Below are 12937 nucleotides of genomic sequence, written 5' to 3'. Positions count from 1 at the left end.
CATGTAAGTAGGACATTACGGCTGTGTGCTTCACGTTACAGCAGTGGCACCACTTTCCCAGCTAATTAGCATAGATTTCTTACAAATCGGACAAGCAGAATTGCGCAAAAAGAGTGGCTTTGCAAAGCTTGATTTGTAGTCCCTAAGCAGGTATATTATGAATAACACAAACAAACTACGTTTGAGCGATCGGTCGCACTGCACTTAACTGTCAAAGGTCAGCGAGTATTTTTATCTATCAAGATTGCGTATCAGGGTGCAGAGACAGACACACGAACAAACACTCGCAACCCAATTACCTGCGCAAAATACTCCTCTGAAATGCGGCCCGCCCACTCGATGCACAGCTGTAGCGGCCGACACGGGTTGGAGACGTCCGCACACTTGATCAGCATGCGCTTGATGAGGATCCGGTTCTCTGGAGACGTCAGGATGCTTTTTACAGATTCCTCCTCTCCATTTGCCTGCGATGCAGAGAAAGTGGATCAGTAGGAAAAATTTAAAATGCTAAAACTAATTCATGACTTTGGGAAGTACCTAATCACAACACTGGTTTAACATGAGACAAAAGACCAAACAGGAAAATACTGCATATACATGTGAACAGATACAAAGCAATAGAGTATTTCTAAAGATCTAGCAGATACTTTTCTCCAAAGTGACTTCCAATGAACTCTCTCTCACACACACACACACACACACACACACACCTGATTCACCAAGGTAATGTACACTGCTAGATACACTACTTACAATGGCTCACTCATCCATACATCAGTGGAACACACACTGTCTTTCACTTACACACTATGGATGAACCTGTACAGCATGTCTTTGGACTGTGGGAGGAAACCAGAGCACGCGGAGGAAACACACACAGACACAGGGAGAACATGCAAACTTCACACACACTGAGCGGGGATCAAACCCACGTCCTCTCGCACCACCCAGGCGCTGTGAGACAGCAGCGCTACTCGATGTGCCAAATATTTTTCATCAGCAATCTTTTTTAATGAACACAGGCAGTACTTTGCAATTTAGACGGATATTAACTCAACATGATCAGTGGAATTGTTCAGGATCAGTGGAAATGTTGTAAAATGGCAAATGAAAGTAAGTGCTTAAATCAAACATTAATGCCTAAAAATATCTTAAAAAAAAGAATATGATACTAAAGCCAAGATCAAGAAATACAGCTTTACTGAGCTGACATGTTTACAATGAGACTAGTAAAATGCTCTGTTATAGATCAAAGTGAACTGTTAACACCAGTAACAATGACATCATCAATGTGTAATTTACCACATTATTTGTTTCGCAGATGGTTTTCTCTACTCCAACATACAACTCAGAGGAAACAAAAGGGAATTTCACCAAGAGCCAGATGATGACACAGGATTCCCAAAGTGCTGTCAGTAGTCCAGTTCCTCTGTTTGCCAACATATGTTAAATGAGCGGCTGAACACAGAACTGATAGGGAGCAAGCTTTCGTTTTTAACAAATTTATGCAATGAAGCGAAAGTTTATTGAAAGTTTTATGCAGCTACTTGTGTGATGAACGTCTGTGCATATGGTGAAAGAAACTAACTGTACTTAAGAATCACATGTCTGCAGCTATGCCTCTTTCTCCTAATGTAATGCACAAATTGTATTTTCTATGAGATGTACGTCACTTTGGAGAAAAGCGTCTGCTAATGAATACATGTAAATGTATATAGGAGATTAGGAGAGCAGTGCATCCAAAAGAGATGAATGTTGAAAGGGATTCAGTAGTTCTGAGGGAGTGAGGGAGTTCATAACACTGCATCAGAGCCAGAAGTGTGAACATTCCCAGTTTTTAATTTTGGACCATCTTTAACGTGGGATCACCAAATGGCCAGAGGTTGAGGAGCACAGAAGTCTAGTTAGGGTTAGAGAGTGATTGTGTCTTACAGGTAACAGGGGAGCTAATCTGTTGATGGTCTAGTAGGCTGAAACCAGAGTCTTAAATTTGATAAAGGCAGCTACAGGCATCCAATAGCGAGAGGCAAGGAGGGTAGATTCATAGGAAGGTTTCGGTTGACCAAACATTGCTCGTGCCACAGAACATTATGTGCCAGCTGGAGAGGCTCAATGGCAGAGGCTGAAAGACCAGACAGGAGCTAGCTGCAGTCGTCCAGGGGGGTGTCAGCATGGCTTGGACCAGAAGCTGTGCTCGCTGTGTTGTAAGATAACGGTGGATCCTATGGATGTTATGAAGGACACATCTACAGGACTGGGTTATGACTTTTGATGAGAACTAAGAGAAGCAGAAACCTGAGTTGATTGTTACTCCCAGGCTCTTAACTGATAAAGTGGATAAAATGAAAAGGGTTGTCTAATTGGACAGGCTAGGAGGTATAAGGTCTCTGTCTTGGAGTGGTTAAGCTGTAGATGGTTATCAGTCATCCAAGCAGAGATCTAGGAGAGGCAAGCTGTAATGTGAGCTGAAGCATCTGTAGCTCCAGAAGGAAAAGTGAAGAAGAGCTCTGTATCGTGAGCTTAGCAGTAGTGATAGTGAGCAGTGATTGGAGAATCCATGAGAGGCAATGAAAGAACAAAGGGGCAAGCGATGTAGATGGAGTCACTTCAAACCTACATGTTCCAGAGTTCTTGAGAGAAAAGGGAAAAGAGAAACTGGCCTGTAATTCTGAACTCAGTTTGGGTCCAAAAAGGTTGGGCTGTTTTGATGGGACAATACCAGAGAAAAGTGAGGAATTAATGATAGGAGCGAAATGCCCGGTAGAAGGAGTGAAGGGGTGGGATCAAGGAAGCAGGCAGTGGCTCTGTGTGACAGCAGGTCAGAAATTTTACCTTCTGATAGGAGTCTAAAAGCACGAACTAAAACTTTGCTGAGAGCTCCAGCATGGATGGAGCAGGTATATATAGATGTTTGTCGTCATGGAGGAAATTAAAAAATAATTTGTTGAAGTTTTAAAATGAAGTTGTTTACAGGCAAACTACGACACACACTTTATCAAACCCAGCAAAGATAGCTGGTCATCTGCATCAGCCACCACAAGATGACACAGTGGAACCTTCCAGGGATCCATCTGCCCTGCTGGCAGCCTGCAAACGCCTCTCCATGAACCAAATTTTTCAGTCAAGGTCCTACAACTGCTACGCTAAGCTACACCAAAGACACCAGGGAGACGATCAGCAGAGCCCTCAACTCACCCCTGTCTCCTCCAATGCAGCCAGAGGTTTGTTGATGCTATTCACAAACTTGTTGACGTGCTCAAAGTGCTTGGTCATCTCTGTTGCCAGGACCATGTCAATAATGGCTTGTCGGAGTGTGCGGTATTCAGTCCTACGTATTTGAAAACATATAAACAAATGAACAAATAGTAGAGGGCAAAGTCCAAGATAAAAACCTCCCACAACCCACTTGGGTACACAAGTTCTGACCTCTCCATGTTCTTGAAGATGTTGCACTTGTCATCACGGGTGGTGATCTGGAAAGCCAGGGCGGCGTGGTGGCTCTCCAGGACAGCCGTGTCATTGTATAGGATGGCCAGCTCACTGCCTGCATTGCACAGGAAGGAGTTGGTACGGCCTGGGTGGTCCACGTCGTGCACTGTAGCGGCGATCAGGGCAGCCACCTCATCAACTGGGTCCAGGCTTTGCTGCAAATGACACATAACTACAATTACTGTTTGCTAAACCGGCACTTGTATAGGAACCAGAGAAACCTGATGCAGAGCCAATGCATGCTCACAAGAGTCAAGATGGATCCAGGCTTGTTTCAGGGGTATGATTTTAATACAGAGTGACAATAATGTGGATCACGGACAAGTCTCGGGTGGAAGGACTACAGGGCTTTGACTCACCTTGACATGTTCCTTAGAAAGGAAGTAGGCAGTGGCGTGTAGCACATCGGCAGCATGGGTGGAGTTGTGGTAGGAGTTGCTAGAATGGTAGTTTGCTTCGATTGCCTGCAGCCATGCCCGGAGTGTGGACTCTGAGCAGTGGAGGAACTCGCACACCCCAAAGCGTGAAAACACCTTGAGCCCCAGATACACCAGGGGCCTGGAGGACAAAAGAGCTGTCAACGGTTCCGTGACAAATTTACACTTCATGTCAAATAGAAAAATGGCCATGACAGCCACATGAATTCTACGACACAGCTTACCTTAAAACATGACCCAACTGAGAGGGGTTAGACCTTTGGTGCTACTCACAGCAGCTCCCAACTGAATCCTTCAAATGCACCCTTTCCACCACACTCACCTCCTTATGGTGGCAGCCTCTAGGCTGAAGATGTCAAAATCCCAGGACTCCTCGTTCTCCATAGTCCGGGCTACATATTGGGGGATGTCGCTGAGTGACAACGGGGTGCCGAGATGACCAGGGATGTGATGGGGCTCTGTACACACAAACAGATGAGAAATGGAGAGTGCTGCAAAGCATTTTTCATGGTACTCAAAAAAAAAAAAAAAACTTGAGGCTCTCTGCTGCATTCTGCATAGCAATCCCAGTCAAATGCAGTACACGGCTTTAAGATGAAGTAAACAGCACATGTCGTGAAAGACAAAGTCCACAGCAGAAAGCCCAGCACTCAATGTACCACCGATCAAGTTACACACAACAGACATTCCTACAGTGGAACATTCCTGAACTAAGGAGCTCAGGTGTGCACTGAAAGACAGCAACACATCCAAAAAGTTACTCCCTAAACCACCTGCTTGATCACCAGCTGTAAAGGGATGAAACACTCGTTTAACCAGACTTACGTTTAGTAGCGAAGATGTACTCGTTCCCCGATAACCTTCGCAACCCATCCTGCAGCAGGGGAAACATGAATCACTGTTTCACGCCAAATAAAAGCTGGGCTCTTCTCCGCTTTATATGGACACCAGATGTGTTCTCTGCCACAGACATCTAACAGACCCAAGGCTTCATATTTGGACGCTTTAATAGAGCGATACAATTGTCTTTTGTACGGTACAGTGTTGAGTGTTCAGCACGGACAACATTCCAGGCAAACGGTTTCCGCTGCTGCCTTTGAAGTCATTCCATTTTAGAGATTAGTGGGAGGTGTAAAGAAATTCTATAAAACATTTCACGAGAATATAAACATTTCCATGTTTGCTTGTGGAGCTGCCCTATCTGAATGGTAAATTACACAAGCCATGTAATGCGAAAGATCAGAGTCAACCGAACACTTGCCATTCCGTGGTGTCCTGCCTCCGTTTGTGTGTTTCCTTGCGTAGTGTGAAGGGAAGTGAAACTCTGGCTCATCTTTGACCCGCTCATTGTCTCATGGTGTGACAGCTTGTGAACACATCCATCTATTTTAGGATCGTTCTGGAGCGTCAAGTGTCCACAGGGACACCGGGTGTGTTCTTTAAAATCCAAACATTTGAATCCTTGCAGGAAATACAGAAACCTTCCCAGTGTGGCTTTATTTATTCCTTACGGAGGTAACAGAGGACAGTTCCACTAAAAAGGACATGCTTGAGTAATTGCCAAAAAATGGCATCTAAGACTAAGTCCTACATTTACATGTATTTATTTAGCAGACGCTTTTCTCAAAAGCGACTTCCAATAAACTCTACGTAGTGTTACCAGCCCACACACCTCATTCACCAAGGTGACTTACACTGCTAGATACACTACTTACAAAGGGTCACTCATCCATACATCAGTGGAACACACTCTCTCTGTCACTCACACACTATGGGGAAACCTGAACAGCATGTCTTTGGACTGTGGGAGGAAACCAGAGCACCCAGAGGAAACTCACGCAGACACGGGGAGAACATGCAAACTCCACACAAACTGAGCAGGAATTAAACCCACATCCTCTCACACCACCCAGGCACTGAGAGACAGCGGCACTGCTCGCTGTGCCACCATGACTGCCTAAGTCCTATATTAGTGGGCATGTTTAGAGCTGGGTGTATTATTACTTCTGCTTCTAGCTAAAATCCAAAGTCACCTACGTTTTTATCCATTTTTACAGTCAAGTATTTTACTGGTCTAGGGCAGATTAAGTACCTTCTCAGACAAAGGCCGACTAAAGATTTGAACTGATATCCTTCGGGTGACACATCCATGCCCGTTACCAGCATGCAGCCTGCTAGAATAGGTCTTGTTAATTAGAAGTTCTACAGAAGTTCTACAGACCAAAGCAGGTGACATTGTTCTGCCACCACAGGGACATGTGTAAAGAAGTCATGTGTAAAGAAAAGCCCTCACCTTGGTGCTTATTGTGTTGCAGGAGTACATATCCTGCCTTTGAAAAATCCAGGTGGGTGCAAGAGAAGTTGTCAGCAGAAATATCTAAGTTGTTATAAGAGGCTGTTGGTAAAAACAAAAAGGCACTCAACTGACCGACCTAAAACCAGTCTGATGACTACTGGTGGAGATGACTGTCCTCCGCAGTGCAGCACCCCTGTGTGCCCAAATCATGCTCATTCATCAGAACGTTTCCAGGGAAGGGGAGAGCAAAGGAAGAGCAGTGGTTGGGTTATGGGACAGCCAGCTACTGAAGGACAATCTAACACTTCCTCTGGGTCAGCAGCCAGGACTGCCAACTTGGCGCTCTTGTGCTCTCTGCTCACTCCAGGCCAGCTATGGGACTGGTACTTTGAGTCCTCTCAGTCCTCGGTCTTTCCATCTTCACAGGAAATGGCTTGTGAAATGCAGACTAATGACATGACAGCACATTGTTGGTGGCTTTGTGTATAATAGGTTAAATTACCACAGTGATTTCCAGTTGCTGATGACAGAATAACTGATATTATGCCCCATGTGCACTCTGGAGCATTTCTCGGTTATGAGCCTTAGCGTAAGACGTCAGCATATCCTGTTGAAGGAGAAGTGCTTTTTCATAAAAGGAGCTTGGCATGAAAGTGCTGCACCAATAAGACACACGACATCATCAGGGTTGGATGACCTTCAGTTAATACACAAATGAACTAAACTGCCCACCTGCACAATCCAAAAGAGAGGAGATCAACACAGCCCCAGCCTGAGAAGCACAGTAAGATGAGCAAACCCACACGACAGCTCACCATCATGAGCCCCCCCACCAGGTCATTGGTGTGGGGGTCCTCATCCTTTGTCCCCAGCTGGGGTGAATATAGCTCTGTAGTGCGCAGGATCTCCAGCACGCGGTCCAGCGCCTCAGCCACTGGCATGGGGCTGCTCTCTTGGGCTGCATTGATGATGTTGATCACCTGTGTGTGAACACCGATTGTAGGGTCAGCCGGTAAGGCCGTGGCCTTAAGGCATGGTCATATATCAGAGCTATAGGTTTTCCTGACCCTAGAAATTGTGAGTAGTTAACAGTTTGCTAGCTGATATGAGAGCTGTAAAACAAAAAAAAAATAAATAAAACTGGGAGAAATAATGATCATCAGCATTATCATTGACATTGTCAACTGTCACCTCCTACCAATGATGATAGATCAGTGCTATGAAGGTAGTGAAGGTAGAGATAGCTCTGTACTGCTGACGAGGCTAAAGGCATTCCACACGCTCACCTTGGTTATGGGAGCTTCAATGGTCATGGAGTGGATCCGGGCCATGGAGGAGTGCCTTCTCTGTGAGCTCCCTGTGGAGGAGGCAGAAACATTAAGAGGAATGTTGCTCCTTAACAGCAACACAACGTATGCCAAAAGGCATAGTATTGGACAGTTTTGAGGTCCTAACAAACCTAAGAAGAAATAAACTGCATAACACACACACACACACACACACACAAATGACCAATCAATATTCCAGCAAATCAAGTGGACTCTATTTGTTGCCCAATTCAACAAGGGCCAAGTACAAGTGACAGGTGTCAACACCATGTGGTGCCTCGTTCACAGCAGACGGATAAAGCGGACAACAGTTCCTCCCCACCCTGACTCACCATCACTTCCCCGGGATGTTGTCGACCTGACGTCAAGCGAGCCTTTCCTCCTGTCTTTGTGCTTGCTGGACTGGACGTCTACAGACAATGCAAGTTGGCCTCAGTCAGGAAATGGCCACTAAAGAAGCATGGTGGTGCACTCAGTCACCAAAACGTGTTTCCCCATCTCATTAACACACCAGCGTACAATATCCCCCTGATGTCAAGGCGTAGCAGAGACAAAGAATTCATCACTGGAAGTTACAGTTGTGCTGTTAAGGCGCTCTTTGATCTTTCCAACCAAAGCGCTAGAGACCAGATGAGCTGGCAACGTCCTACCTGTCTGAGATTCTGCCTGCACGCGATCGCTGTACTTGTCCATCTACAATGGAAAAGAAAACTTTTAAACAATGGACAGCCATTGAGTCATCCACTGTTATTGTGTAAAAACAAAATTTACCTTATTGATGTCATTTAAAGGCCGGTTGATAGACACATAGTGTCTGATTTTCCTGTACGGTGGAAAAGAGATGAGCCATTAAGAACTGCACTGTAAAAGCAGGCTGAAAGAAACGTGCGCCTACCAAAATAGCGTCGCTCACCCTCCCTGTCCAATCACAGGCATGATCTTCACATTTTGCTGCACACTGTCTCCATTCTTCTTTTTGGCAAAGTAAACTCCTTGCCACTCCTGAAAGGATGATGTTAAGGGGATTCCATGAGGGAGAAACACCTGAGTTTGTACAGTAGACTTCGTTGACGGCAAGGACTCGGTAACACTTCTGGGTGTTACGATCACCATGGGAAAAATATAAAAGGTGGATCATAATTTTAGAAAGTGATCTTGAACCAAGCTTTTTCATGTCTGAAAGTCCTTGCTCGGACCTAGACCCCCATCCCAGGTTCAAAGAGACTGTCCCACTGTTCCGGTGTCCGCTAGTGACATTTAGTGTCCTCTTGAAGGGAGTTCATACGGGTCGACCGACCCTGACTGATCCGTGCGCTTGAAAAGGAGCGCCCGACTGTCCTGCTGTCCAGCTACAGAGTGTGTAGCAGACAGGAATCATACTCTCAAGGGGCCAAGTCCAGTTCCCCATCGACCACGGCGCCAGCCTCCTGCTGGTTTTGCCTCCACCGTGCACTAAGCAGTACTCCAGCCAATCAAAGCAAGAGCAAGCTGAACAGAGAGGGATGCCAGTAAACATTATTGAGAGATGCTGAACCTGAACCTGCCCCTGCGGCAGGTAGTATTGGACAAAACTGCAAGCTCACACCCTGTCAAACACAGACATCAGACAGCCGCACTGGGCTGACCCCGTCCTTAAAAGACCTTCCAAGCACGTGTGAAAGTGAACGAGGTCGGCCAGGCACCTCTCCAAGTCAAATAACAATGGAACACATAATAAAACCTCTCCCCTAGATTACATCACTTGAATGGAACCATCCAGTACTTTGACAAGGGTCTGCAAACTCACCTTGCCGTTACGTATGCATGAGTTGATTGTCTCTAGAAGATCGGGCTTGTTCTTCTCACTTTTAGGCACTTCAACCCCTTCCTTCCCCAGCAATTCCCCTTGCTGGTACCCCATGATGGCCTCGTAGGCAGGGTTCACATACTGCGCAGAGAGAGATGGGGTTTATAAACCTGCTGCCATGGCAACAGATGGACACAAATGACGCATGGACTGGCAAGACAAAGCATGGTCAGAGGCGTCCGCGACAGTAGCGCCCCATTCCCGTCATTTTTCACGGACGTTTACGGCGAACACAAGCATCCCTTTTACACAGGAGGGTGAGCATCGCCATGAAAAGACTTCAGCTGTGCTCTGAGGCAGACTTACAAAAGGAGCTTTTCATCTGCTCAGAACACTCATGCTGTCGTAGATATTGGTCACAAGACCTCACCCAAGCAGGGGAAAGACGACATAAAAAGCTACTCCACCAGAAAAAAAAAAAACTCAGTGCAAGAGATCTCATCAGAACTTGCTTCTCTCTCATTTTAAACAAAAGGGTTACACCACAGGAAGGTTGAAAAAATGTGTATTATTGACATAATCAAAAAACCATCTTAGAACAAACCTGAATCAACTGATCTTCGTTGGTGATTTCAATGGCCTCTTGACTTTGCTCCATTGCAGTGAAAATAGCATTGCATGCCCTATTAAAACAGAAAAGCACACTCAGACTACAATGCCTACAGATTTTGAAAGTACTCCAAATGGTAAAACTGCGCTTTGTGAAGACGTGAAACATCCCGGCATTTATTAATAATAACCTTCATTATGCTCTCCCCTCTGTCTAAGATGACTTACAATGTTAGATCATCAGCTTCACTAGAATTTGTACATGAGTGCAGCAGGGTGTTCTTACTGTACCGATTCTGAGTAAGTAGCTTGTTCAAAGGTACAAGAGCAGGAGCAGGGATTCAAACAAGATGACAGCCCTAACCGTTACACTACATACTGCCCCCATTTACACAGCTCATTCATATTTGATTATTCAATGGGCTCATCATCAAGACAATTACAGTGAGTCGGGACTATTATGAACTTACAGAACTGAAAAGGATGTCAGCTAGTTAATTTTTTTGCACAACCAGACAAATAAAGAAACCACTGCAGTAGGGAATGATGGGAAAGCAGTGGAGTGTCAGAAAGGCTATTTGAGAAATAAAGAACCTAATATATTTATGGAGACCAGCTGCAGAAAAACAATTTCCACCCGCCTCACCGGAGCTGAAACTGCGCATGAACCTCGCCATACTCCAACTGGATCAGCTCGTTGTAGCAGCTCATCATGTGGGGGTTCTCCACGTATCTCTGGGGAAAACATCAGAGAGTCCCATCAAGGCAAGCGCACACAAGCGGACTGAGAAAATTTCAATTCAGTCAGCCAAGGCTGTGACACTGGCGCAGAAAATCTCAGCTTCCCACTTCTGTTACCGTGTTTTTTCCCCCCATGCGTTCTATTCAAAACTCAAATGTCTGTCATCCGCAGCGCTGTGACCACGAGTTTTGAACTTGAGGAGTAACCCAGTAAAGCAGTAAGCTTTGGAAAATTGTTTTTACTTTCCTGCACTCGGCAGACCAGAAAGCCACAGTGTTTTGTGGAAAGTGGTGAGCAGTGAAAATGAGCAGCCCCAAGCAGTTCTGATCCCTGCCAAAATGGGCCTCAGTTGAGTCAATGGCCCACCCAGGCCACAAGCCTCCCACCCCACCACTCCTCCCGTTACCCTGTTGAATCCAGCGGCAATCAGCGGCATCACGGAGGCCTCCTCTCGCTCTGGCCTTTAAAAATAGAGATGATGGACAGAAGATGTCAATTATTTGTGAACCAGCACCCTTATCTTGGACAAAATAGAATGCACATTATGCGACAGGATTTCCCCAAACATACAGCTTGTCACATGATGGTAAAATTCAGGTTAAGGACCGCATTAAACATCACAGCTTGGTCACCAGCCTTAATTTCTCCAAGCACAACTGCACGCTGCTACCCGAAAATCCCTTGCCTTAGAAGTTATACAACTTGAAGTGGACACAATGCTTTAATTTATAACGCCAGAACAGGCACCACTGAAGCAACTAACAACTGAGAACTCGCAGCTTCTCGAACGACACGTACCTTTTCACCACTGCAACAATTACCGTGTTCTCCGAAGACTTCATTGCTCGGATTGACCTGGGGGTACACGGGAGTAGGAGAGAATCACGCTCGGCACCGTTTCAGTGACCCAGTTTTCCCACCGGCAGAGCTAGGTAAATAGACGGGGCCTTGAAAGAATGTGCAGCGCTGCGGACGTTGACCGCTGGCAGCCATCGAGAGCGCCTGGCCGCAGGACCTCCTCTCTGCTTTCGCAGCAGCCATGAGGGCGTGTAGGACGCAGAGGGCCAAACCAGCGGAGATGCGCAGTGGACACAAAAGTCTAAACTTTGTTGCTGGTCCTAGGATACATTACGGTATATTGGGCAAAGTCACCTTAAGCCAGACAGTTCAGCTACATAACTGATCTGCTCTATCCTTCATCTCAATTTAAACCAAATCTTTGTAAGCACTGGGCATCCTAACTTCAAGAGCAAAAAGAAAAAAGGCTCTGAAAAGGGGTTCTGATATACACATCCCCACACCCAGGCACTGGAGCAGAGCTCCCTCTCTGAACATACCCACAAAGGACTTCGGCGTCAAAGTATCGGGAGTGCCTGTGGTCGATGATGATAATGTCGTGGTGTTTCTCCAGGAAGCACTGCAGGGCAGTCTCGGGGGTCCTGGCGATGCTACAGCTGAAGCCCGCCCTCTCGCATGCCCACAAGAAGCCATTGCTCTGGCTGTCATCTTTGGAGAACACCAAGAGTACCTGGTGGGAGAAGAGGGTGCGAGGAACCAGCCCATTAGTTTACGACACTTCACTTGAGTGGCAGGCCTGAGCAGCAGCTGTCACCCGCGTTGTTTAGGAGCTGCAGGATCCCAGAAGGTTCTCATCTGTCTGACAAAACTCATCCCACAGTTCCACTAGTTTGGTGTTGGTTTCCGTGGTCGGCTCCACTTCTCCAGCTTTCACACTAGTGGGTAAGAAGCGTCACTAAGACCAGCTACCCAGTCACACACACCTAGCTGGTACTGCTGTGAAAGCCATCACCAAGAGGGTTGATCCACGCCGACTGAGGAGTGCTTTCCCTGTTCCAGCAAGGTGTCGGAAATGAATAATCTGGCTGTTCAGAACACAACTCCAGGCAGAAGGTTTTAATACACTGCTCACTTGTGTAAATGCATGCGAGATTTACTGGCAAACCTCCAAAGTATGCAGCACCGAGAAAGCAGGCATGAGTCATTTTGGAGCACGGACGTCACCATAAAACGGTTGCCTTCACAGGGATTACACGCAAAAGAGTTATACTTTGTTTCAGGGACTTAGCTTTGCATCCAAGCTGCCAGGTTCGATTCAGGTGTAACGTAAAAGGCTCATTTTTTCCTCTCTCAAATGCACAGAAAATAATCCCCACGCAGTGGGGTTCCTGAACGCTGGAAGATTATGATTTAATATGGTCATTCGGTCCACATAATCACAGCACAGAGCAC

General features: G+C 46.2%; 1 protein-coding gene across 1 annotated transcript in view; it reads right to left on the bottom strand.

Moving 5' to 3' along the window:
- The window catches only part of LOC108942049 (high affinity cAMP-specific and IBMX-insensitive 3',5'-cyclic phosphodiesterase 8A-like), a 35817-nt gene that overhangs the window by 6965 nt on the left and 15915 nt on the right, over positions 1 to 12937 (bottom strand). The window contains exons 3-20 of the mRNA XM_018765098.2: positions 12025 to 12215; positions 11486 to 11542; positions 11094 to 11148; positions 10592 to 10680; positions 9941 to 10019; positions 9337 to 9477; positions 8464 to 8552; positions 8322 to 8373; positions 8201 to 8243; positions 7883 to 7960; positions 7509 to 7579; positions 7038 to 7202; positions 4752 to 4800; positions 4249 to 4384; positions 3849 to 4047; positions 3427 to 3644; positions 3196 to 3328; positions 300 to 464 (exon numbers count right to left, since the gene is read on the bottom strand). Coding sequence (XP_018620614.1) covers positions 300 to 464; positions 3196 to 3328; positions 3427 to 3644; positions 3849 to 4047; positions 4249 to 4384; positions 4752 to 4800; positions 7038 to 7202; positions 7509 to 7579; positions 7883 to 7960; positions 8201 to 8243; positions 8322 to 8373; positions 8464 to 8552; positions 9337 to 9477; positions 9941 to 10019; positions 10592 to 10680; positions 11094 to 11148; positions 11486 to 11542; positions 12025 to 12215 — 2010 coding nt within the window. The remainder of the gene's footprint in view (positions 1 to 299; positions 465 to 3195; positions 3329 to 3426; positions 3645 to 3848; positions 4048 to 4248; positions 4385 to 4751; positions 4801 to 7037; positions 7203 to 7508; positions 7580 to 7882; positions 7961 to 8200; positions 8244 to 8321; positions 8374 to 8463; positions 8553 to 9336; positions 9478 to 9940; positions 10020 to 10591; positions 10681 to 11093; positions 11149 to 11485; positions 11543 to 12024; positions 12216 to 12937) is intronic.

The sequence above is a fragment of the Scleropages formosus genome, chromosome 7 (genome assembly GCF_900964775.1).
Source record: "Scleropages formosus chromosome 7, fSclFor1.1, whole genome shotgun sequence".
Lineage (NCBI taxonomy): Eukaryota > Metazoa > Chordata > Actinopteri > Osteoglossiformes > Osteoglossidae > Scleropages > Scleropages formosus.
Note: the sequence above shows the minus strand (reverse complement) of the source record. Positions and strands in the feature narration are given on the sequence as shown.